The sequence below is a fragment of the Panthera tigris genome, chromosome D2 (assembly GCF_018350195.1).
Source record: "Panthera tigris isolate Pti1 chromosome D2, P.tigris_Pti1_mat1.1, whole genome shotgun sequence".
Taxonomy (NCBI): Eukaryota; Metazoa; Chordata; class Mammalia; order Carnivora; family Felidae; genus Panthera; species Panthera tigris.
Genome location: NC_056670.1, coordinates 29,181,034 through 29,207,595, shown reverse-complemented (window position 1 = coordinate 29,207,595; position 26,562 = coordinate 29,181,034). Strand labels below are relative to the sequence as shown.

The window sequence follows — 26,562 nt, the reverse complement described above, 5'->3', positions numbered from 1 at the left end:
GAGAGGGGAGAGAGGGCAGGGGGAGACAGAGGATCTGAAGCAGGCTCCATGCTGACAGCAGAGAGCCTGATGTAAGGCTTGAACCCAGGAACCGTGAGATCATGACCTGAGCTGAGGTTGGATGCTTAACCAACTGAGCCACCCCGGTGCCCCTACAACTATGTTTTTATGTTTTGACTAATGATTACATAGCTTGAACTCTGACATTTGAATCTCTGATCCATTTTGTGTCCTAGTCTTTAAGAGACTAGGACATTTCGTGACAAGTTACTTCATTGTAAAGTTTTTAAGTTAAAAGATGTGGTAAATAACTAAATATAAATAAGTGATCCTGGATTGAATTCAGACCCAAGAAAAAATATGTTGTCTTTTTCCATAAAGGATAGTTAGATATAAGACCTAAAGATTAGACAATAATATTAAATCAGTTTTGATAATTGTCCTGTGGCTATGTAAAACTTTCTTAATTATATTGTGGTTATATAAGGCAACATTCTGGTTTGTTTGTTTTTTTTAAAGACTTCATGGGGCTCAAACTCACAACCCTGAGATCAAGAGTCTCATGCTCTACCAACTGAGCCAGCCAGGCACCACGCACCATCCTGATTTTTATGAAAAACATAGCAATGTATTTAGGGGAAAAGGGCATCATGTTTACAAATTACTTTTAAAGTATTAAGAAAAAATAGAGAATAAAGAGAGAGAGGGAGAGAGAAAAATAAAGCAAAGCTAATTTGGTAGAAAACTACATTTGCAAAATGTAGAGTATACGGAAATTCTGCAGTATTCTTGCAGTTTTTGAATAAGTCTAAAATTATTTTAAAATCATAAGTTTAAAAATAATCCTATGATGTTGGCCAAAGTTCCATATTGTATATTTTATTCTCAATACAAGCTTGGGATTCTTGTGCTCATTGTCCATAGGGATGGATGACAAGTTTCAAAACAGAGCCACTCAATCAGTGAGATCATAGGTCAAGACATAAGCTACAGGCAGATCTCTGGAAAGTACCAAACCCAGGGATTCAAAACAACAGGCCACTGTCAGAAACGATGTAAGAGCAAAGAATAAGTCTGCATAATCGGAGGAATGAAGAATGGACATATATTTTGTAAAATAAAAGATCTCCCATCCTGAGATTAACTCAGTCTGTGGGACAATGAATATTCAATGCATACTAAGGCCTAGTAACATCTAAAATAAATTAATGTAAATTAATAAGTATGTGAACTTAGATAAAGCAATTAGTTGCAAGTCCAAAATACTGTCAGGTTAGCAAGATGTCATTTTGTCTAATTATTATGCTGCAAATTGTAATCACCTGGGAAGCCGATTAAGTACCACTGCAAAGGAAATCAGACAAATGCAAAATTGAATATACAGTATCATTTCGATTAATGGGGAAAGTATTAGTCACGTACTTTTCTATCGGGATATTGTAGGGGAGGTAGACATTTGTAAGGGGTCTGTATGAGTTAAGTGTGCAAAGCAGGGCTAACTCTGTTTGGAGAGCGGGAAGGCTTTATGGAGGAGACTCCTTTTAAAGAACTACAGAAGTTTGCCACCACAGAAAAGAGTACAAAGACCATTCTAAGAATTTTGGAAAATAAGTCCCATGAGGCAAGGATGTTATTTAAGGAAGAATTCTGCTAGTTGTCCAGATACCAGATGGCTTCTGTGACTTATAAAACCTCCTTTATTAAATTATTATTCATAGTTGGCTCTATTTCTGGGATCTCTGACATAAAGATGATGTTCACTCTGTATATAAGATGCAGCTCAAGAGTCAATACCTTCCCAAAGCCCTTCCTGGACCCTCATCTCCAAATATTACTCTTGGTCTCCTCCCTACTCCTTCTATATGCTCTTCTCAAGCAGGCAAGTGGTAGCATTTCAATAGTAACAGCACACTGGTGACTGCTTGAGGCACGGCCATGAATGAACTCACCCAATAAGGAACACTTGACGGGCTGAATGAATTGCTGAGGAGTGATGGGGAAAGCTGTGTGATGGAAACTCTTGCCACACATCAGCTTCTCCGAAGATGTAGGGTAACCAAAAGTTTGAGCTGCTGAAGAAAATCTACGAGGACCCAGAATTTCCTTTGGCAGTTTAGGTATTGGTTGACCATTGGGAGAGCACGCTCAGAGAAAGGGTGAAGAAAGAAGATAGAGCAATCTGATGATCATTAGGAAAATATTTCCTAGCAAATCTGTGATAGAATTCTCTCATCCTAGGTTATACATGATTCTGCCTCTACAGCCTCTTTACGAATAGCTCTGCAAAGTACATTCTTAACGATTTTCCAAGAACATGGTCCAGATGGGACAACCTATAGAAATTCCCCATGGATAGTTCTTAAGATTGGGATCAAGAGTGACAGCCTAGGATATTCTAAAGAACTCTCTGGTGGTGTGTGTGTGTGTGTGGGTTCAGGACAACTCATTACTAAGTGTATGAAAACTGCTGGGGAGAGAAGACTGTCCTGAGAAACAAAATTACTGTTATAATTTCTAAGGAGGCAGGTATAGGTAAACAGTATTTTCACATGCTTAGGGGCATAGAAAGAAGAAACTCAAAGACCTAGAGAGGTTTCCCTTAGGGCAGGCAGATTTGAGTTCTAGTCATAGTGTATTTATATAGGCAACAAAAAATTATTGAAGCAGCTGTCTAATCCCCACCACTTCCAAAAACCAGAGAACATGAGGTATTTATAAAAAAGGTTTAAAAAAAAAATGAGAGGAAATTGTCCTTCTAAATTTCAATTTTTTCTTTAAAGCTATAGCAAAGCACATTTTATCAGCCAAGCAATGGTCTGCTCTAAATGGGTCAAGGAACAATTTCAACCAAAATGAACATATAGAAAATGGAATTTTAAATCACTGAAAAAAATTCAAATTAACTATGGGATCCATACATAAAATTATGAAAGTACAGGGAGACACTATGTTTCTAATAGCCCGGTAAAGACTCAGGCTTCCTCAGCCAGATGAAAAAAACTCTGAAGGCATAGAGTAAATGACATTGATTTGACCAGGTAAGAATTTCAAGCTTCTGTACAAAGATAACAGTCAAGCACTATGACTAAAAGAAAATCTACTGGGGGGCCTGGGTGGCTCAGTTGGTTAAGCATCTGACTCTTGGTTTTGGCTCAGGTCATGATCTCACAGTTCTTGGGTTCGAGCCCGGCATTGGACTCTGTGCTGACAGCACATGGTTATGAAGAGTGAATTCATGGAAGAAATAAAAATGGTTAATAAAACTTTTTTTTTTTTTTTTTTAATTTTAGGGAAAGAGAGCAGGTAAGAGGGGCAGAGGGAGAGAAAATCTCCAGCAGGCTCTGCGCTCAGTGAGGGGCATGACTTGGGGCTCAATTCAAAGAAACTGGGATCATGACCTGAGCTGAAAACAACAGTTGGACACTAAACTGACTGAAACACCCAAGCACCCCAAATGGTTAATAAACATTTAAAAGAAACCAACGTAATTAATTACAATGTAAGTTCACTCATAGTATCAATTTTTGGTTACTAGGTTAACAATGATGAAATAGATTACACTATTAGATATATATATATATAATTCAATTTTTTAATATAATTCAATTTTTAAGAAATTAACAATAACTAAAAGATTTATTGTTAACTCAAGTGTTTAAAATTTTTTTTTAACATTTCTGTGCGTGCATGTGCAAGAGACAGCACAAGCGGGGGAGGGGCAGAGAGAGAGAGAGAAAGACACAGAATCCAAAGCAGGCTCCAGGCTCTGAGTCATCATCACAGAGCCCTACACGGGGCTTGAACTCACCAGCCATGAGATCATGACCTGACCCGAAGTCAGACGCTTAACTCACTGAGCCACCCAGGTGCTCCTGGACTATTTTAAGCAAAGAATTTGTAAGAGTTTGTTTGTTTGTTTGTTTGTTTATTTATTTTAGCATCTTTAAATATTAAGCAAGTTCTCAGATGCTTTCTTTATAATTTCTAATATTGGATCCAAACTATACATGAAGAATTCCATTTCAGCATGCAACTAAGAGTAAATGCCCTTGAGAAGATTCTGCTCCAAAACAATCCCATGCTTATTTTTTAAAACATGTTTATTTATTTTGAGAGAGACATGGGCAACAAAAGGGAGAGAATTCCAAACAGGCTCTATGCTGTCAGTGCAGAGCTAAACCAGAGGCTCAATCCCACAAACCTCAAGATCATGACCTGAGTCAAAATCAAGCATCACTCAGCCGACTGAGCCACTCAGGCACCCCAATCCCATGCTTATTTAATCAACCTTTCTTGAAATTTAGAAAGTTTTTGCCGTAATAATATTAACCCTGTCACTTCTCTGCCCAACATGCTTCAGCAGGTGTCGAACATTTTTAATTGAATGTTTTAACATCCAAACTTAGTTTGGGTATGCCCAGGGTTGTTAAACATCATTATCTCAGAAAGTAAATTTAAGATCGATTTTTAAATTTGAAAGTAATCAATTTTTACGCAAAGGAAACAATCAACGAAAGTAAAAGACAACCTACTGAATGGGAGAAGATATTTGCAAATGACATATCCAATATAGGGTTAGTATCCAAGATATACAAAGAAATGATACAACTCAACATCCCCAAACCAGAAGAAATGAACAGACATTTCTCCAAAGACATAGAGAGGCCAACAAACACATGAAAAGATGCTCAATATCACTCATCATCAGGGAAATACAAATCAAAACCAGAACTGGATATCACCTCACCCCTGTCAGAATGGCTAAAATCAAAAACACAAGAAATAATATGTGTTGGCAAGGAGGTGGAGAAAAATAAACCCTCATGCACTGTTGGTGGGAACACTGTGGGAACACAGTGCAGCCACTGTGGAAAACAGGATGGAGGGGCCTCAAAAAATTAAAAATAGAATTACCATGTGATCCAGTAATACTACTATTGGGTATTTACCCCAAGAATATGAAAACACTAATTCAAAAAGATATGTGCAGCCCTATCCTAATTGCAGCATTATTTATAATAGCCAAAGTATGAAAACACCCCACATGTCCATTGAATGGATAAAGCAGATGTGTAGAAGATGAGGAATATTATTCAACCATTAAAAAAAAGAATAAGGGATGCTTGGCTGGCTCAGTTGGAAGAGTATGTGACTCTTAACTTTGGGGTCATGGGTTTGGGCCCCACATTGGGTGTAGAGATTACTTAAATAAATAAAACTTAAAAAAAAACACAAAAACTGGGCACCTGGGTGGATCATTCAGTTAAGCATCCAACTTCATCTCAGGTCATGATCTAGCATTCTGTGAGTTTGAGGCCACGTCGGACTCTGTGCTGGCAGCTCAGAGCCTGGAGCCTGCTTTGGATTCTGTGTCTCCCTCTCTCTCTGCCCCTCCCCCACTCACACTCTGTCTCTCTCTCTCTCAAAAATAAACAAACATTAAAAAATAAAAAAAAAAAATTACTAAATCTTGCCATTTGCAATAACAGGGATGGAGCTAGATAGAGGTATAATGCTAAGTGAAATACGTCAGTCAGAGAAAGACAAATATCTTTATGATTTCACTCATACATGGAATTTAAGAAACAAAACAAAGAAAAAAATGGAGACAACCCCCAAACTAGGTGCTTATCTATAGAGAACTAATGTTTACCAGAGGGGAGGTAGGCAGGGAATGAGTGAAACAGGTGAAGGGGATTAAGAGTATACTTAACTTGATGAACAGTGACTAGTGTACAGAATGTTTTAACCACTGCATTGTATACCTCAAACTAATATAACCTTGTATGTTAACTATACCTGGAATTAAAATAAAAGTGGGGGGGCACCTGGGTAGCTCATTCGGTTGAGTGTCCAACTTCGGATCAGGTCATGATCTCGTGTTTCGTGGGTTCGAGCCCCACATCGGGCTCACTGCTGTCAGCCTGTCAGCACAGAGCCCGCTTTGGATCCTGTGTTTCTCTCTCTCTCTGCCCCCCCCCTTCCACTTGACTCTCCCCAAAATAAGTAAATATTAAAAAAAAAATTTTTTTTAAAGTATGGTTCCTGTAAGTACTTCAATACCAGGTCAATGTGTGGAGTGGATGGTGCAAGCTCCTATTCCATCTCCTTGCTCCAAACCCCACTTAATATAGGTACAGATACTATACTTAATCTTAGCCAAAAGACCAAGTGACTTAAAACTTAATTTTAATTTTATATAGGGTTTTAAGTTTCAGTTTGGATACTTGACCTTGATTTAGTTTTGAATTTTAATTTAATAGTTGCATAAATATAGGACTACATTACTTTTTTTAAGGAAAAACAACAACAACAAATAGAACAGTCCTTGTAATACAATCTCAGTTGTAAAGATGTCAGGTGATTAGGGTTCTACACCAGCTCCACTGAAGACCTGGGGCCCACAGAAGGACTAGTTTAGAATCACAGCTAGGAGTAATATCTGCATGATGTATGGAGTCTATTACCAAGGCAAGATCATTTTTGAGTTTATTAATAGTCACAGGGGAGAAAAAATTGAGCAATATTTTCAGCACAAAATAATGGTGACCAACCATAAAAACCAATAAATACAAACAATCAAACAAAAACAACACAACCCTTTGGTAAAGACAATTTAAAAGTACCTATGTATGATAATAAAATAAGCTTCAACCTTTAGGGATAATGACTGGGTACATGCGAGAGACTTCTAGGGTGTTGGTAATAATTGGGTGTGTTCTTGATCTAGCTGGTGGTTACATGGGAGTGTTCACTTTGTAAAGCTTAACTGCGCTATATATGAAGACTTGTGTAATTTCGTTTGTGTATATTATATCTGAATAATAAGTTTCCTTAATAAACGAACTCTATAAAAGTAGTTCTAATGGTGGTCTTAATTCAAGAAAAATATGTTTTATAACAAAAAAAGGCAAGGACAGTGAAAAATGTCGTTCAACATTAGCTGAGAGTTAGCATCAACTTCTTGGCTTCTGCCTAATTTTGAATAAGGAAGCATAAATATTCTTCTCACATTATCAAGGTATCACAGAAACCAAACAAGTAGCCCAGGACATTATACTCCCTTTATTACACACCATAGTAATATTTCAGAGAAGTGCCTGATTTGGGGACAGAAATATGCAGCAACATGATACAGCCCAAAGACATCGAGGACAGAACCTTGGAACAAAGGAACCAAACAGGGAAAGGAAAGTATTCAAAGGTTATATACATATATAAATCCAGACAACATGGTTTGAAAACTTGTGGATACTTGGCTTTCTTCTTACCCTAAAACTCTTCTCACCTCAGACCAGAGCAGGCAATAAAATATTCACTTGTATATATTTACTGCCACACCTGCTCTACTGACCACAAAACAATCCTATAGAGGAGAATCCATAAACTGATTCCTGCCGTGAACTGATCAGGCACTGGAGGCATCTGGGCAGCGTACTGTTTGAATTCTTGTCCCTACTCCTCCCACCACCTCAGAGGCTTAAGAGCGTGTGCGTGCACACGCGCAAGCGCTCATGGAGTTAGTAGCATAGGGAGTTAACAGAGCCTACTCTATCCAAGAGACTCCATCCTTTCCACCAAAATCTACAGAGTAACAAGATAACTAGTCCTTGACAAGACTCACAGTGACATGACAGCAGAGAACAGAGTCAGAAACATCTGCGAAAGGCTAACAATTATGGGGGAGGGTTAATGACTACCTGGCAAAGAAAAGTGTTAAGAGCAAGGGCACAACAATGTCAGAAAGGCTCAAAAACCTGTCCTGCCTGGTTAGAATTTGCTGCTAGGATTTTTCTGTGTGACCATTAAAAAGAGGACCAATAAGCCTCTCCTTCAAGAAAAGGAGGCCAAGTGCAGCACAATAAAAATAGGATAGAGTTCAACCACTATGAACAAACGTGCATGGAAAAACAGAGTGAAAAGATTTACATAAAAAATCACAATGTTTGATTTAGGTTAAAGTTGAATATCAAATACACGATAAATGTACACTGTACAGGACGAAGAGTAAAAATGGAACAATGCAAACCACTAGTTAACTGTTTACTGAATTCCTTCATTTAAAATGATTGGTCTTCCTCTACCCCATCCCTTTACTTCATTCCTGCATAAAGCATCCCTGTAAGACTCAGTAACGCTAGTGCCATTCAAAATAATCTGCTCTAAAGTCCTAAAAAAGGATGTAGACTATGGAGACCTAATTCTCTCAATTTTTTATTTGACCCATATCAAAGTTCAAATTTGAGATGGACAATTTTATCAGACTATTAATTCTCATACTCCAAGTTCTGCATGCCTCAGAAAAGAGCTAATAATGAACACCACGGCAATACTATTCCAAGATACCAATTCAAATTCAAAATATTCAATATTCTATAAGACTTATTTAAGCTCTATGTTCATTCACTCAACAAAAATTTTTCAGTGTTGACTATGTGCTGGGCAGTGCTTTGGGCACTAGCAATGAACATATAAATATATTAAATAAGATAATTTGGAAAGTTTGCAAAAAATAAAGTTTGATTAATATTTTGATTTCTCTAGGACATACAAGCTTTTATGAGACCTAGCTTTTCTTTTTCACAGATACACAAAATCAATTCTTGGTTTTGTTATCAAGATTACACTTTTGACTTCTCATTAGTAGACACCAAATTTTCATTAAGTTGCTTAGCAACCGTGCTTTACTTCATTCCTTATCTCTGGATTGCTTTTGTATTTGTGAAAAGTGCCAGATATGTATCACGATGTATTGAAATGTTCTTTTATTCTGAGATAAGTATTGCAAAAGGGAAAATAAGAAAGTAATTTTACTATAGCTGCTTCATGGAAAATGCTAACTACTCTTTTTTGTCCCTAAGAACCCCTGAAGACTTAAATCAATAATAGCAACAGAATGATGCTACCAAAATCTTTGAATGGTAGATTTCATTTTTGTCTTCATTAAAAAAAAAAAAAAAAAGAGGTATACACTAAATTCTATCAGTGTAATTATTATTGCTTAAGAGAAGGTTTGGAAGGTAGGAAGGAAGGATCATCTAGAATCCCACCACTTAACCCAACTACCTTGCTTTCTTTTGGATGACTCACTCTAGGGAGAGCCAGCTGCCATGTCCTAAGGATATTTTTACCCTTTGCTACTAAATAGGCAAGAAAGTAAAGGATTCAGAAGTATGTAACAGATACAGATTTAATGAACCCATGTCAATTGTCAATACCAAGTATTGGGAACCAGTCTCTGCTATTCGTTTCAGCAAATGTGCTGAATGAGTAATATGTGAGTAGGGGGAGGGCAGGAAAAGCAAGAAAATTATTACCACAAAAGTCAGGATGGGAAGTTCTTGGGCTTCTAGGAATCAAAGAATATTCTGACCTGGGTAGTTGCTTTATCAATGTTTTCTTTACAACTATAGGTAAACTGTACTTTATATTTTATGAACTTTTCTGTTGATATATTCCATAATGAACAATGTTAATACTTAACAGCATTATTTTGTTAATAGAGTTCACAAAGGACTTCTTTTCCTCCTTACAAAAATACAGGACTATGTTGGATTATATTAAATATTAACTATATTGGATAAGGCTGAGATAGATACATTTTACAATGCCAATATAGTGTCTTTAACATGATATTTTTAGTGAAGAAGAGATACAGAATATTGCTGTAGTCATCTCCAAGACATCTCCAATGATTGCCACCACCTAGTATTTACACACTTGCACAGAACCTTCCTACAATGAATAGGGTTCACTTGTGTAGCGACTTCCAATGCTAACACCCTAAAAGACACTGTTGGGACGTCTGTGTGACTCAGTCAGTTAAGTATCCAACTCTTGATTTCAGCTCAGGTCAAGATCTCACTGTACAAGAGACTGAGACCCACAATCGAGCTCTGCACTGTCAGCTCAGAGCCTGCTTGGGATTCTCTCTCTCTCGCACCTCCCCTCTCTGTCCCTCCCTTGCTTGTGCTTCCCCCCGCCACCCCCTCCAAAAGACATTCTAGCTGTTTCTTGTTATCTGTTGATTGACTTACTATGGCCATGGCAGGGCATGGGAAAACACCTAAGTCCTATGATAAGAAAGTGAGGCCTCTAGCAAACAACCATCAACGAATCTCCTGCAAATGACCTGGGAAGTAAACCTTCCAGCTCCACTCCGTACTCTCCAAATTTGCAGATGACTTCAACCTCATGAGAGTCCCTCTTCCAGAAGCACTCTGCTAAGCTACTCTCAAATTCTTTTAAAAAAAATTTTTTTTAAGTAGGCTCCATGCTGAACATGGGGCTTGAACTCATGACCCTGAGACTGAGTCAAATGCTCTGCTGACTGAGCCAGCCGGCACCCCTACCCTCAGATACTTGATCCACAAGAGCTCTATGAGATAATAAAAGTTCCTTGTTCAAAGCTACTAAATTTTGGAGTACTTGGTAAGCAGCAACAGATAATACAGATTTGCCAATTAATTCCTTAGAATGCTCTTTATAAGGGGCGCCTGGGTGGCGCAGTCGGTTAAGCGTCCGACTTCAGCCAGGTCACGATCTCACGGTCCGTGAGTTTGAGCCCCGCGTCAGGCTCTGGGCTGATGGCTCAGAGCCTGGAGCCTGTTTCCGATTCTGTGTCTCCCTCTCTCTCTGTCCCTCCCCCGTTCATGCTCTGTCTCTCTCTGTCCCAAAAATCAATAAACGTTGAAAAAAAAAAAAAATTTAAAAAAAAAAACAAAAAAACATAAACCAGGTAGATAACATATCCCTAATTAAAATACCTCAAAGACTTCATGTTGTTCATGGACTAAAACCCAAATTGCCCACTATGGTCTACAAAACCATTCATGCCCTGGCTTCTGCCTAACCTTTTTACCCTCACACGGTTCCATTCTCTACTTCTTCAGTGACTAGACTCCTCTGAGGTTATTAACGAATATACTCTTTTCTATCACCTTTTTTTTTTTTTTTTTTTTTTGCTGTTTTCTCTGCTTAGGAATGTTCTTCCCTGCATTCTTGGGAGTATTCTTTGCATACTTGGCTCCTTTTTGTCTCTCAGTTCTCAGCTTAAATGTTCCCTCCCCAGAGAGGCTTTCCCTGATGACCCGTTCATGAGAAAGCCCTGGAAAGTTCCCACTAAAGAGAGAAACAAGATAAGGAGGCCATATTTAAAGCAATATAAAACTGGAGTTAGTCTGTTTGAATAATTGTATGAAGTGAAAGAAATGGTATAAAATTTGAAAAGAATATAAATTTGTCACTACAGATTACATGATTGCACATCTGAGATCACAAGCAAAATAAACTGAAAAATAAGAAACAAAACAAAAAAGAAAAAAGAAGAAATATATAAACTCTGGGAAATAAACTTTAAGACACCTCTGAAGGAGGGGCACCTGGCTGGCTCTGTCAGTGGAGTATGTGATTCTTGATCTCGGGGCTTTGGGGACTCTCTACGTGTTGGGTATAGTTTACTTAAAATTAAATCTTTGAAAAAAATTAAAGCACCTCTGAAGGCCAAAAGAATACCCTAGCCAATGGAAAGGTATCCTGTGTAGGACAGAAAGACTAAGTATATTCTCCAAATTCTCTGTGCAGTATGGTTACAATAACACCAATAGGACTTTATTTTTGCAACTAGACAAACTGATTATTAACTTAGGGGAAAAATAAACAAGACAGGAATAGTCAAGAGATTTCTGAAAATTAGAAGGAATTACCTCTACCAGATATTAAAATATATTGTAAAGTATATATATTTGTGTATATATACAAATATATAGTATATAATATACAAATTTTTATTTGTACTATATACAAATAGTATATAATATACAAATATATAGTATATACAAATATATAGCATAAATATATTGTAAGAGTAATTTGATGCTTATTTGGGAGACCCATAGCAATGAGATAACAACAGAAAATCTAGTAGTATAAACAAATACAAATCAGTGGAGAAAATATGGACAATTAAATAAGTGGTGTTGGATGTCTGCACAGTCATCTGAAAAAATATAAGCTGTTATTAACATCCTACATGCAAAAAATGGATAAAATAATGCAGAAAAATCAAATCATTAAAATACGACAGAAAGATTTATCAGCTTATAAGCTAGAAGTGGTAAAGATTTTTCTAATTAAGACACAATACACTAAAGTCAAAGAACAGATGAAAGATATTTACCTTAAAATCTTTTTCATCTCCAAAATTTTGTTCAAAATTTAAAATTTGATTTAAAAATTCTGAACATTAAAAATAATGACAAGCAGTGGAAATACATCTGCAACCTTTATGACAAATGTCAATTTTTCAAAGGGGCTCCCATAAAATCAATAGAAGACTAATAATCCAATAGAAAAATTGGCAATCTGTATATTGTTTCCTACTTTAAAATGTTTTGCATCGCCTGTATTTTTCAAGAGTGATTAAAACATAAAAATAAACATCACTTTGGCTACTGTTTAGATATATCTTCACCAAAACTGTTACACATAGAGATTGACTCATATGGGTGTTACATGGGGACTGAAGAAAGGATGTACTTTCACAGCTGAGTTGACACAGTCTGAAAATCAGTGCATGGCTAGGACAAGAGGTTGATCCATGAATGAGGAAACAGTCGTTCAAAACTAGTTGGGGAGCATTTTAAGGAGATTTTATTTAGTTCTTGAGAGGTGAGGTGGCCCAGCAAACATGTAGTTAGCAAGCCTAGTCTGAAACTGTGTGATGGCTGGAAGAACCCTGGCCAGTTTGTTCCCATCTACAAAATGACTGGTAGATCTTAATTCATGTTTGCTTCCCTAATATCTAGCCCAGGGGCTGGCAATAGAAAGTATTCAAGAAGCACAGTTTCTTCACTTATTTTTCTCCTTCTGAAACTGTTTCTTTTCTCTTCTAAAACTCACCCACATTGTAACAAATTGAAGGCAAATTATCTTGGAACTTGATTCTATTTCACATAACAGAAAACTCCCAAACAACACGTTTTTAATACGTTAAAAAAAATTCTCTCTCATGTTAAAGAAATTCAGATTTAAGGGGCACCTGGGTGGCTCAGTTGGTTAAGGGGCCCGACTCTTGATTTCAGCTCAGGTCATGGTCTCATAATTCATGAATTCAAGACCCGCATCCGGCTCAGCGCTTGTAGAGCAAAGCCTCCTTTGGATCCTCGGTCTCCCTCTCTCTGTCCCTCCCCCCTGTTCATGTTCTCTCCCTCTCTCTCTCTCCCTCTCTCAAAAATAAACATTAAAAAAATTCAGATTTAAGAAAGACTGAAGTTAGTTTGGCAGTGCTCCTGGTATCATCAGGAACTCATGCTCCTATCTTTCTTCACCCTAGAAAGTCAATCTGTGCTTCAAAAGTGGCTGTTGGAGCTCCAGTCATTAAATAAACTCATGTTCTATAAATGTTGAGTGAAAGGAGAAAGACACAAAAGAGCACACACTATATGAGTCTACGTATATGGAGTTCATCAAAAAGACCTTTAAGGAGATAAAGGTCAAAATAGTAGTTACCTTTATGTGGTGTTATTGTCTGGGAGGGCCCTTCTGGCGTGCTAAAATGATTATATCATCATCTGGATAGCATTAGACACAAGAATAACCTTGATGTGTACGTACACCTAAGGATTTGGGCACTTTACTGTAAGATAACTAAACAAGGTAAATTCTAGATCTTTGAGTTTATCTGTATTTTGACAAGACCAGGAACTCCACATAGATTGAAGAAACAGTATTTTGGAGGCCCCTGGGTAGCTCAATTGAGTAAGTGTCTAAAGGAAGCTCAGGTCATTATCTCACAGTTCATGAGTTTGAGCCCTTCATCGGGTTCTATGCTCTAAGCACAGAGCCTATTCAGATCCTCTGTCATCCTGCCTCTCTGCCCTTCCCCCACTCTCTCTCTCTCAAAAATAAACACACACACACACACACACACACACACACACACACACACACACACAAAAGAAACAAAGTATTCTAGAGTGTGCAGTGTGCAGCTCTCGTGCTTTTAATTGCTTCCAAAGGTTTAAAAGTAACCAAGACAAATAGTTTACTACTAGAGCAGCTATGGGTGTGGCAATTGTCTTGCTTTAGGAATACCTGGGTTTAATCCTACTTTTATTTTGTATTTAATGTCTTTAATTTCTCCAAAAGGGGTATGAAGTTACTGACTTTTACCTTATTCAAAATCATTACAGAGTCCTTTTGTGAGGATTCAAGTTTTCAACATAGTACCTGATGTGTAATAAAAGGTAGTTGTTATTGTTATTATTTTATTACCATTATTACCAACATCAATTTTTTTTTTTAACAACATCGTCATCATTAACAAATGATGGCACAGGGATCTAAAATGATTCTACGATTGGGGCGCCTGGGTGGCTCACTTGGTTGGGCATCTGACTTCAGTTCAGGTCATGATCTCATACGTCGTGGGTTGGAGCCCCGTGTCAGGCTCTGTGCTGACAGCTCAGAGCCTGGAACCTGCTTTGGATTCTATGTCTCTCTCTCTCTCTCTCTCTCTCTCTCTCTCTCTCTGTCCCTCCCCCAGACATGCTCTGTGTCTCTGTCTCAAAAATAAATAAACATAAAAAAATTTTTTTTAATGATTCTATGGTCAAAAATTCCAAATAAACTGGTTAATATCCTTGTGGATGTGAATGTCCTACTGAATATATATATTTGGCTAGGAACTTGTTTTACAGTTGAGAACTTCCCAAAGAAGTTGAATTCAGTTCTTCTTATAGTTCTGCATGTTTAGAAAACCAAAGTAGTCATGGGTACAATTTTGGGAGTATGTTGTAAAAAATTTAGTTTTGCTTTCAAAATTATATGATCCTCATTAAGGTGGTCCTATGGATAATGACTTGGAAATAATTTCAATACAGAAACAGATAACAGATATAAAGCAGTATGTATAATTTAGTACCATTTACTTATGTTACCTAACTATAAATTCATTAAAAGATCTCTAAAAGTACATAAGACACTGACAAAAGTGGTGACCTTGGGGAGCTGAAGATCACTAAGTAATAACTGGGAACTTTTGTTCATTTAACATAAAAAGTCCAGGCTAAGATAGAAAGCTTCCTGATTATTTCCCAGGGAATAATAAGGGTGGATACTTTTCTAGTCCACATATTCACGGAAAATAAATTGATTGGTTTTATATGTGGAATAAATCTAGTTTTGAAAAATGTGTAAGCACAAAATACTTACCCACTTAGCAATTGGACACCCATGAGAGCTTTTTCCTTCTTTTCCCGTGTACACTACAATTTCTATCCTTATTGCGTTTCCTTTTTGACCATACCTGAGTACAAAACACAGTGAAGGGAAAATAATTGCAATTAATTGCGATATACACTTTTGACATCTTAATGTACATAAGATACAGCTTTAAAGAAGTACAGAAATCAAACACTCCTCATAAATTTACATTCGTTAAAAATGTATTTTTGTGTGGCAGATATTTTTATTGTTATCCCATTCTGCTTACTTATCCTTACAGATCACTCTTTTAAAAAATGGACTGGCTCCAAGATAAGCATAAGGAATGTGAATGCAGTGTTGATGGAGGTAATCTGAACTATCACTATGATTATACAGTAATATAAAAATAAGTATTTCTGAATTTAACAAAGACAGCCTTGCTCTGTGTCTTGTTGAGGGCCCCAAGGCTCATGTGATGAGTGACTCAGCAGGGACACCAGGACACTATGCTTTGCCTGGGCCCTAAGAAACATCCAACTTCCACTCCTGAAGGTATATATATATATACTTCTCATTTGTTCCAGAGATAATTTCTCTGCATTGAGTCAGGTCCACAGTAATGAAGGATTTTAACAGGGAAGGATATTTCCTCACCTATTCTCCATGATTTCCCTGATAGCAGCAACACTTGGTCCTGCCCCAAGGTGTGTATAATATGGGCCTTTGTCTTTTTGTATAACTCGATCTGTGGAAGGAATAAGATTATTAGACCCAAAGCTTTACAGAATTGCATAGGGGCAAGGAGGATATAGTTTTATTATTTGTTTTCCAATTCAGAACAATGAATCTTGACAAGCTTTTGGAAAGATTTAATAATTAATGTCTAGGACAATAAGCCCTAGAATTTCACTTGTTTCTTTCAGCTCCTAACTATTTCATTCTTCCTCTAAGAATCAAAGGAGAAAAATATTTTAAGATGTGGGTCATATTTATTTTTCTACCTCCTGCTTTAAAAGGAATCTATTAATAATTGAGGTACACAATTAAAAGTTATGAGAGCAATACATCTTAAAACCCTGGCCTTACAATCCTATTAAAATCGAGCCCTGCAACTGTACTGCTAAGAAATTATTATACTATACACTTGCCTAATTATATATTTATAATGCAAATGTACGCAGGAATGTTCCTTGTCACAATTATTTGTAATATCAAAAGAGAGAAGCACATTTAGCATGTCATTAAATGATAGGTTGAATAAATTGTGGGATGTTTATATAGTGGAAAAATAAAAAAAAACTATCAAAACAATAATATTAAAGTAATGAAAACCCTGAGATTTCATATTTTTAAAAGCAAGTTGCAAAAATATAGTATATAGAGTATTTTTTAGTATATTTTAAAAGATCCAAATTTTCTAAAACTGTAACCAAAATTGAAATCAGTAATAATGTTAATTCATATAGAAAAACTCTGAGGATTTATCGTTAGAATATTATACTGTAAGAAGACATTTGCATCATATTTCTGTCCTACCTGAAATTTTATGGGTGTGAATTATATATTTCATAAAAACAGTATGTTTAACTTGGCCTCTCAGAATCATGTCTAACTGGAATCGCTCAGGAATGCATTTCTGGCCGTGGTGCATCTATACTGACTGAAAGGTCATTACGATTGGACATTGGATACAACATAAGATTACTTTTGTGGCTTCCTAAGATACATTGAACAGATTGTAAGTTATTACTGATGATCTAAAGCAGTGGTTCTTAACCAGGGGCGATTTTTCTTGAGTAGAAAATTTGTCCAACCTTCTTGGTTGTGACAACTGGGCAGGGGTGTGTGTGTGTGTGTGTGTGTGTGTGTGTGTGTGTGTGTGTGTGTTTGTGTGTGTGTTACAGGCCATGGATGCCACTAAACAGGCTAGGTTGCAGAGGACAGTTCCCCTACAATAAAGAATTATCCTTTCCTCAAAAACTTAAACATAGAACTACTCTACAACCCAGCCATTGCACTACTAGGCATTTATCCAAGGGACATAGGTGTGCTGTTTCGAAGGGACACATGCACCCCAATGTTTATAGCAGCACTATCAACAATAGCCAAAGTATGGAAAGAGCCCAAATGTCCATTGATAGGTGAGTGGATAAAGAAGATGTGGTATATATATACGATGGAGTATTACCTGGCAATCAAAAAGAATGAAATCTTGCCATTTGCAACTATGTGGATGGAAGTAGAGGGTATTATGCTAAGAAAAGTGAGTCAGGCAGAGAAAGACAAATATATGACTTCACTCATATGAGGACTTCAAGATGCAAAACAGATGAACATAAGGTAAGGGAAGCAAAAAGAATATATAAAAACAGGGAGGGGGACAAAACATAAGAGACTCTTAAATATGGAGAACAAACAGAGGGTTGCTGGAGGGGTTGTGGGTGGGGGATGGGTTAAATGGGTAAGGGGCATTAAGGAATCTACTCCTGAAGTCATTGTTGCACTATATGCTAACTAACTTGGATGTAAATTTAAAAATTAAAAAAAAAAAAAAAAAGAATTATCCTATCTAAAATGCCAATAGTGTTCAATTTGAGGAGGCGTGATTAAGAGGTTAATTACTCATACTTTGCTAGAACACAACACCTGCATGGAAATCTTTTACTCTTAGATATGACCATCCCACTTGGGATGATTGCTGAGTGAATCTGCTTTTTGTTTTTTCATCACTTCCCATTTCTACACAATGAGCACAATTATCTTGCATGTAATGATTATAGGAAAACATGTAAGTGACAATGTATAAAACAATTACGGGTGTACTGCCGATGTTCAATAAACTTTAAATGCTTAGTTGTGTCTCAACTCCTATCCTGTGACTAGTTACTATCTCTACGGAAAGAGTTTTGAAACTAGACAATCATCCTACTGAAATTATGCACACAGTAAAATTATACTAGCTCAGTAAAATTAGACTAAAATATAAATTTTAATGGCATTTTAAATTACAGATTTTTTTCCATTTCTAATGATATTAAAAAAATTACCGTCCCTTTTTTACTTCAGATTTTTGAAACAATAGGAAGGTAGGCTCTCAAGTTGTGACTGTCTTTGAAATCCAGTTTAGTCATTCACTACCTGTGAACTTCCCTGTGACTTAGTTTCCTCATTTGTAAACTGGAGTTAATAAGCCTTCCCTTTGTAGGGATGTTGTGAATATAACAAGTCAGGGCCATTGTACTGTATCAGACTTGGCAGTAAAAGATCTGGAATAGGAATCATCATTATTACACTCTTCTGTCCTTGGTCCAAGAACCTCTCATTCATTCTCCTGTTTCGACCCCACTCAGCATTGTCACCCCTTTTCAGATTATGAGATCCTTCCAAGAAGAGCTTATCCCTGGTACCTGGCACATGGCAGGCTGTCTAAGTGGTGTTGAATGATGAGCGGAGAAATAGAGGATTGACTTCAAAATGTCAAATGTACTTTAGAAAATCAAGAGCAAATAGTCATGGCTATATACTTCACTAATTTTTCTACTGTGGTTTTGAAAAAAAATCGGAATGATATAGTTTATCCTTCCAAACAATCCTTTACCCATTCTGGAATGTACTAACCAACCACCTACTTCTGACAAAAAAAAACTTCCCTTGTTCAAGGCAAATCTTAAATCTTCGTGATTTGGGGCTATATTTTAAGACTTTTTTTTTTTTTTAAGACTTTTAATAATCAAACCTATTTGAGTTCAGAACAGGTTATTTCACAAATTTTGTCCTCATAAGCTGTATAAAAGCTGAAATAATGAGGGCATCAAGTAGTGTAACAAACTTGAATGACCCAATCTATTTAATCTCTCTATTACAGCTACATTAGAGTAAATTAATTCTTCTTTTACATAAGCTCTTACATGAAATCTGGCCATAAACAATGACTAATCAGTACAGGGTTCAAATTAAGCTTTCGTGTGTTTTAAATACTGAGCAAATTTCTCATAAGGCCTGCCTAAGAATCTTTAGTCCTGCAAGATTTTCTCAGGGCTGATAAAAAGTCTAATTATTAGTTCCTGAATGATCTCTTTCAATGACTCCTAAGACACAAAATATGTATTAGTTAGAAATCACTTTCCAGCTCAGCTATTTACACATACCTATTTGTTTTTTAAACAGGAAAACAATATTATACAACAACTTAATATTTTAGAATTTCAAAAGGTTTTCAAATGCTTCAGCAGCTAAGATTATGGATTTGTTTCATATGTAAGGACATCCTTTGTATTGCAGAGCAGAAGAGCTCTAAGCATTGAAAAAGAAATAAACCAGGTCCAGTTCTTTAATGGGGTGGCAATCACACATACTTTTTACAGTTATTTGTTAAGTTGCACATATATTTTATGTTCTCTGTGTGTAGGTTTTATATTTCACAATAAAAAATAGTTTTGAAACAAATGCTTACAGGTTGAAATTCTTTTCCATATAGTAAGAATAAACTATAATAAAGTATTAAAGGAATTCATTCCTATCATATTCACAATAAAATTTGGCCAAGAGAAATCAGCAAATTTTCCACTTAAGAAAGTTTCCAAATTATGCGTCAAACTTCCCAATTATTTGAGCATAATCAGTAAAGGTCCCACAGAAAAATCGGCATAGATTTAGTCCATTTCAGCTAGAACATGAATGGGGCAAAAATGCCACATATGAAAGACAACCCAAAATTTGATTTGGTCATGAGGAGGCAATTAACGGAAGTAAACAAAGAAGAAACACATAACACACTCGGCCCCACACTTACCAAGACAGTTGCAGGTTGGCAAATCAGAATCTTTCGTTGTGGACACCAGGTTTTTTGTAGAATTGGTAAAGAAGTTCATGGCATAATCATTAAAACTTTTCTGTGCACTGTCTACTGGGGAAAATTCTGATGCTCCAACACTGGATGAACAGACATCCTCTTCACTTTTGGTAGAAACCACTGTAATTCCACCTGAACACACTACATTTACATTCCTGAGAATTTGTGCTGGGTCTGGTAGGGGGGTCTCATGAGAGATACCAGGCAATGTCGGCAGTCTCTGATGCATGACTTGGTCTTTAACATCCTGCTGGAATGGTGTTTGGTCTTCGCCAGCCATTACATTAGCACACTGGTTAGTTGGAGAGGAGGCCTGGAGTAAAGGATGAGCTTTCTGATTGACATTCACGGATGGCTGTACCTGAGAATTATAAACTTTTTCTGTAAACGCCTGCCCACTGGATTCTGTTTTTAACTGGAATAATGGGAGAGAATCCAAAGGTTCAACCTTCATGGTTTTTTCCTGTGCTAATTCGGGATAATATCGCTCAAATTTTATCTGAGTGAGTGGAGGAAATAATTTTTTGTGTTCTAATGCTGAAGTCGTTTGAGTCAGTGGTTTCCATACTTTGGTTAGGGGAGGAATTTTTCCTAACAGAATGGGAAAATCATGTGGACCGAATTGACCAAATCTTTGAAATTTAGATGCTATCCAAATGTCATGTAACTTACTGTACTCATATGACAGCTGTTCCCTCTTTTTCTGGTCATTATCTTGACCAGTTAGGACTACAGGCTTTTTTTTTCCGCCGATCTCTTGATGGGGTAGATTTTGTCTTTTTCTGTGTCGTGTTCTTGTGCTTTGTTAATGATGAGCTATGATTGTTTTGTACACTGGAAGGTGGTTTCTGTTGTACTGTGATTTTCTCCTGACTGCATTTTTGCTGCACATTATATGCAACAAGATTTGTTGATGTACTTTCAACCTTTTTGTCCTCTTGTTTTATATAATTGAATTTAATTATTGATGCAAGTTGTGTTAACTGTGTTGCAACATCTTCCTCTATTTTACTATGAACTGTATCTTGACACGATGGATCATCTTTTGAATCTATCTGTTTACTGCTGGCCAGTGACTGGTTACAATACCCCAATTTATCACTTGTTGGTGGCAACTGATGCAAATTCTTAGAACCCTCAAGGGTAATTCTAGCTTGAGCAACATTTTTATTGGTGTCAATTTTAGACGAATTTGGATTTGGTATGAAAAGAGATCCTGAATTTGTGACTTTTGAATATTCCTGTGACTTTGTAGATGCTTGGTTAGCAGCTGAGTTGTTGTGTGACTTGGAAATATTTTGGCCATTAAATACCACCGTGCTGCATGAACTTTGCTTTTCCAAAGATGGATAGTGATGAAGGCTTTCTGGCTCCCCTTGTAAGGTTGGGTCTTGAAGGTCTTTTTTTACCGAATAAAGGATAGCTTTACAGCTATTAAGCAAACTCGCTGTTCTGTGCTCTGTATCTTCATCCTTCTCAGACTTTGATGGTGAAGAATTTTCGGATGGAGCTTCTGATAGTTGGGTCAGAGCTTCTATGGCCACCACTTGCTCCAATGTTAATCTCCTATCTTTCATCAGGGATAGAAGACTTGGTTGAACTGGAGATCCATCTTTTGATTCTTTACTTGGTATATTTTCTAGAGATTTGGGTTGATCACTTTCATTGTGTGTACTAGTATGACTATTTAGGTTGAAATTTGCTGGATCTGGGATAGACTTGCAGTTAAAGCTGGGCTTCTGGAAGACTGAAACATTACTTCTCCCCTTGAGATGATCACAGCTCGCATTAGTGGCAATGGAGCTCATGGCATTATGGTTGGCAGTGTCTTTCAGGAATTTATAGGAGGTGTTTTCAAATGCCTTGCCAAATTCTTCAATACTGAATTTTTTAAAACACACGTTGGTCTCGGTTGGTAAATAGTGTACATTTTTAATGCCATTTCTTACAGTTTGTGCAAACAATTTCTGAGGTTCTGGTAACTCGGTGAGTAGGACTTTCTTCTTGTCATCTTCAGAGTTTTTCAATTTTTCAGCTTCAGTCACAATTGCCTTAAATTCTCCTTTGACATGATCGGTTAAATGTGATTTCTTATTTTGCGTCCACTTCTCCACTTCAATACCTGTCATACTTTCTTCATTTTTAGTTACATTTTCAAGGGGAGGTGGGTTTAATTCCAATCTCTGTTGGTCCCCATGGCATTTACTGTATTCCATGGATTCTGACTTGGGGCCATTTACTGGTTTGTTGTCAAAATTTGCCTACAAAATGAACACAGAGATATCTCATATTATCTATGCAAACATATGAGTAAGAGCCATGGGAAATTTACAGTTTAATAGAAACTAAATGTAAAGCCCTGAAAAAATATTTTTGCTTCTTTTATGTGTTCAATAAAATAGCAATAATGGGTGAGTAGGAAAAAAGAAAAAGACCGAAGTACAAACTATCATAACCCACGTGTATTAATATTTTGGTATACTTAATTGTTTTTCCAAATTAATTTTTAAATATTTTTATGTTGGTACCATTCAATGGGCAATATCTATTATTTGAAATACAAATACACGCAGAAAAATGTGCAAATCATAAGTACATAACTAATTGAATTTTCACAAAACGAACACCTATGTGCCCAGATTCCAGGCCAAGAGACTCCCATCTGGTCATCATTTCACTGCCTGAGGGTAACCATTGCTTTGACATCTATCATAGATTTCTTTTGCTTACTTCCAAACTTTAAATAACTGACTTCCTTTCACTCAAAATCGTATTTGTGATTCATCCATGTTGTTAAGTATACTTGAAGTCCATTAATTCTTATTGTTGGACAGTCAAACAATGACTACAATGTATTGATTCTACTATACATGGACATTTGAATTATTTTTGGTTTTCGGTTATTGTAATTATATTGCCGTAACATATTACTCTTACAAAATTAATTATTTTACCACTTAAAATCTTACAATTCAGTGTTTTTTTTTAGCATATTTACAATGTTATGCAACAATCGTGTCTAATTCCAGAACATTTTCATCACCACTAAGAGAAACTTTTTCCCACTAAGCAATCACTGTTTACCCTAAGTTCCATAATTTATTTTAAAAAATATTTTATCTTCTTAAAATTTTTAATTTTTTATCTAATTTAATTTTCTTTTCAGAGACATAAGAGGGTTCAAGTGAGCGAGCAGCAGAAAGGGAGGGAGAGAGAGAGAGAGAGAGAGAAGCAGGGCTTACCCAAAGCGGGGTTCGTGCTCATGCTCTCTCTCTCAAAATAAATGAATAAACATTTAAATTTGTTAAGCTTGTTTGTTTGTTTGTTTATTTATTTATTTATTTATTTATTTAGAGAGACAGCGAGAGCAGGGGAAGAACAGAGGGACAGAGAATCCCAAGCAGGCTCTGCACCACCAGGAGAGCCCGACATGGGGCTTGAACTCATGAACCTGTGACATCAAGACCTGAGCTGAAATCAATAACCAAACGCTTAACTGACTGAGCCACCCAGGCACCCCAATCTCAGTTTTTTAAAACCATGAAACAGCTCAGCCAAAATTATAGCACAGGAATTCAGACACTAAGGGCATTTCCTCCTGCCGTCAGGGGCAAATGCAAAGACAAGCTCCACCTCCTAATCTTTAATATGGCTCTGCACATTCTACTCAATGCCTCAGGGAGAAAAAAATGTTAAGTATCAAAACTTAGGAGACTTCCTCTTTAATGAAGATGATATACCTGACTCCATAGACGAACAAGGAGTATTGGCTGAAAAATGGAATCAATGTTCAGGATAGCTATAGTTACATTCAGAATATAAAATATTGAAGCATTATCCAATTGTGTAATTAAACACTAAACAATCTTAGTAGAAATAAATTCTATCTAATTTCTTTAAAAAAATTTTTTTTTTAACATTTTATTTATTTTTGAGACAGCATGAACAGGGGAGGGTCAGAGAGAGGGAGACACAGAATCTGAAACAGGCTCCAGGCTCTGAGCTGTCAGCACATAGTCCGACTCGGGGCTCAAACTCACAGACCGCGAGATCATGACCTGAGCCGAAGTCGGCCGCTTAACCGACTGAGCCACCCAGGCGCCCTTCTAATTTCTTGATCAGGGTACACAAGTTACACAGGTTATGTTCAGTTTGTCAAAATATATGATACACACATATATATACATACATTTTCTGTATCCTTATTACATTTCAATAAGATTAATTAAAAATTAATCTGAGATAGTGGACTTTTTTTTTTAAGACAGCAATGGTCTTTAATTAAGGAGCGACTGGGTGGCTCAGTCGGTTAAGCGTCTGACTTCAACTCAAGTGAATCTCATGATTGATGGGTTCAAGCCTGAGTTGGGCTCTGAACTGACAGCCTGGAGCCTGCTTTGGATTCTATGTTTCCCTCTCTCTGCCTCTCCTTCACTCATTCTTTCGCTCTCACTCTTTCAAAAATGAACAATGAAAAAAATAAAAAAATAAAAAAAGAATCTTAAAAAAAAAATTCCATTGTTAATAGGCAAAAACGTCCAGGATATACTGGACAGTTGAAAAAAACCCAACCAGGGGCGCCTGGGTGGCTCAGTCGGTTGGGCGTCCAACTTCGGCTCAGGTCATGATCTCACGGTCCGTGAGTTTGAGCCCCGCATCGGGCTCTGGGCTGATGGCTCAGAGCCTGGAGCCTGTTTCGGATTCTGTGTCTCCCTCTCTCTCTGGCCCTCCCCTGCTCATGCTCTGTCTCTATCTGTCTCAAAAATAAATAAATGTTAAAAAAAAATTTTTTTAAAAAAAGAAAAAACCCAACCAAACAAAAAAGAGGATATAGAACCTGTACACATAATGCTTTTATTTTTTTAAATAAAAAAAAGTGGCTGGGGCACCTGGGTGGCTCAGTTGAATGTCATACTTCAGCTCAGGTCATGATCTCATGGTTCATGGGTTAGAGCCCCGCATCAGGCTCTGTGCTGACAGCTTAGAGCCTGGAGCCTGTTTCAGATTCTGTATCTACCTCTCTCTCTGCTCCTCCCCTGCTTGCATTCTGTCTCTTTCTTTCTCTCTCTCTACCCCTTCCCCACTCACACTGCCTTTCTCTCTCAAAAATAAACATTTTAAAAAAGTCCTAATTAAATAGAGTTTTGATTTGTAAAATTTATTTCCTTTAGGGGCACCTGAGTTGCTCAGTCACTTAAGCATCTGACTGGCTCAGGTCATGATCTGACAGTTCCTGGGATCAAAACCAACATCGGGCTGTCTGCTGTCAGCTCAGGGCCAGCTTTGGATCCTCTGTCACCCTCTGTGTGCCCCTCCCCTACTCATGTGCAAGCGCAGGTGATCTCTCTCTCTCAAAAATAAATAAACATTAAGATATATTTCCCTTAAATTTAAACCAAAATTGGGGCACTTGGGTGCCCCAGTGGGTTAAGTGGTTGAACTTCAGCTCAGGTCATGATCTCATGTTTCGTGGGTTTGAGACCTGCATCAGGTTCTATGCTCTCAGCTTGAAGCCTGGAGCCTGCTTCGGATTTTGTGTCTCCCTCTCTCTCTGCCCCTCCCCCACTCCCACTGTGTGTATGTGTGTCTCTCTCTCTAAAAAATAAACATTAAAAAATAAATAACTAAATGTAAACCAAAATTGATTAAGCTTCCTATGAAAAGATTTCTAGCATACAGTAAGTGAAAAAAGCTCAAAGTTTATGTAGTATCAAATTACAAATTAAAGCATAAAGGGTGTGCAGTATATATGTATTTTATATTATATATACATAAACATATAGTAAGTTTATATATTAAAATATTTCAGGAATACCTAGCTGGCTCAGTGATTAGAGTGTGCGACTCAGTCTCAGGGTTCTGAGTTCGAGCCCCATGTTCCGTGGAGAGATTGATGAAAAAAAATAAAATATAAAAAAAATATTTCAGGAAGGCTATGCACAATTGTCTACTTGTGTCGTATAGAAACTGTACTCAGTAGAATACTGGTAAATGTTTGACAATCAGATTGGGAAATGAGAGGGAGGAAACACTTTTGCAGTGTGGGCCAATTTTCATGGTGTGCACACCTCCACCATGGTGGACTGTAAATGATCAGCATGACACCCGAGAGGGTGTTAGGAAGAAAGGCGCACAATCCCAGAGCTGGAAGGAACTGATTTCATCATACCACTGAGTGCACCAACAGAGACTGCTGGTGCAACAGGCTCCAGTAACTACATTATGAATTTTTCTTTTAAGTTTATTTATTTTTATTTTGAGAGAGAGCGAGCAGGAGAGGGGCAGAGAGAGGGAGAGGGAGAGGGAGAGGGGGAGAGACAGAGAGAGAGAGAGAGAGAGAGAGAGAGAGAGAGAGAAAATCCCAAGGAGGCTCCAGTGCGGAGCCCGTTGCATGGCTCTAATCCAGGAACTACGAGATAGTGACTTGAGCAGAAACAAGAGTCGCACGCTTAACTGAGTCACCCAGGCGCACCTGAATTTTTCTTTTTTAATGAAGACTTCCT

The 26,562-nt window shown here is 37.2% G+C and overlaps 1 protein-coding gene and 1 pseudogene across 1 annotated transcript in view; both read right to left on the bottom strand.

Annotated features, from left to right (window-relative positions):
• Positions 1-26,562, bottom strand: part of TET1 (tet methylcytosine dioxygenase 1) — a 118,399-nt gene that overhangs the window by 28,133 nt on the left and 63,704 nt on the right. The window contains 4 exon segments of the mRNA XM_007095756.3: positions 15,214-15,307; positions 15,862-15,952; positions 20,000-20,804; positions 20,806-22,320. Coding sequence (XP_007095818.2) covers positions 15,214-15,307; positions 15,862-15,952; positions 20,000-20,804; positions 20,806-22,320 — 2,505 coding nt within the window.
• On the bottom strand, positions 6,032-6,180 carry LOC122232175 (annotated as a pseudogene).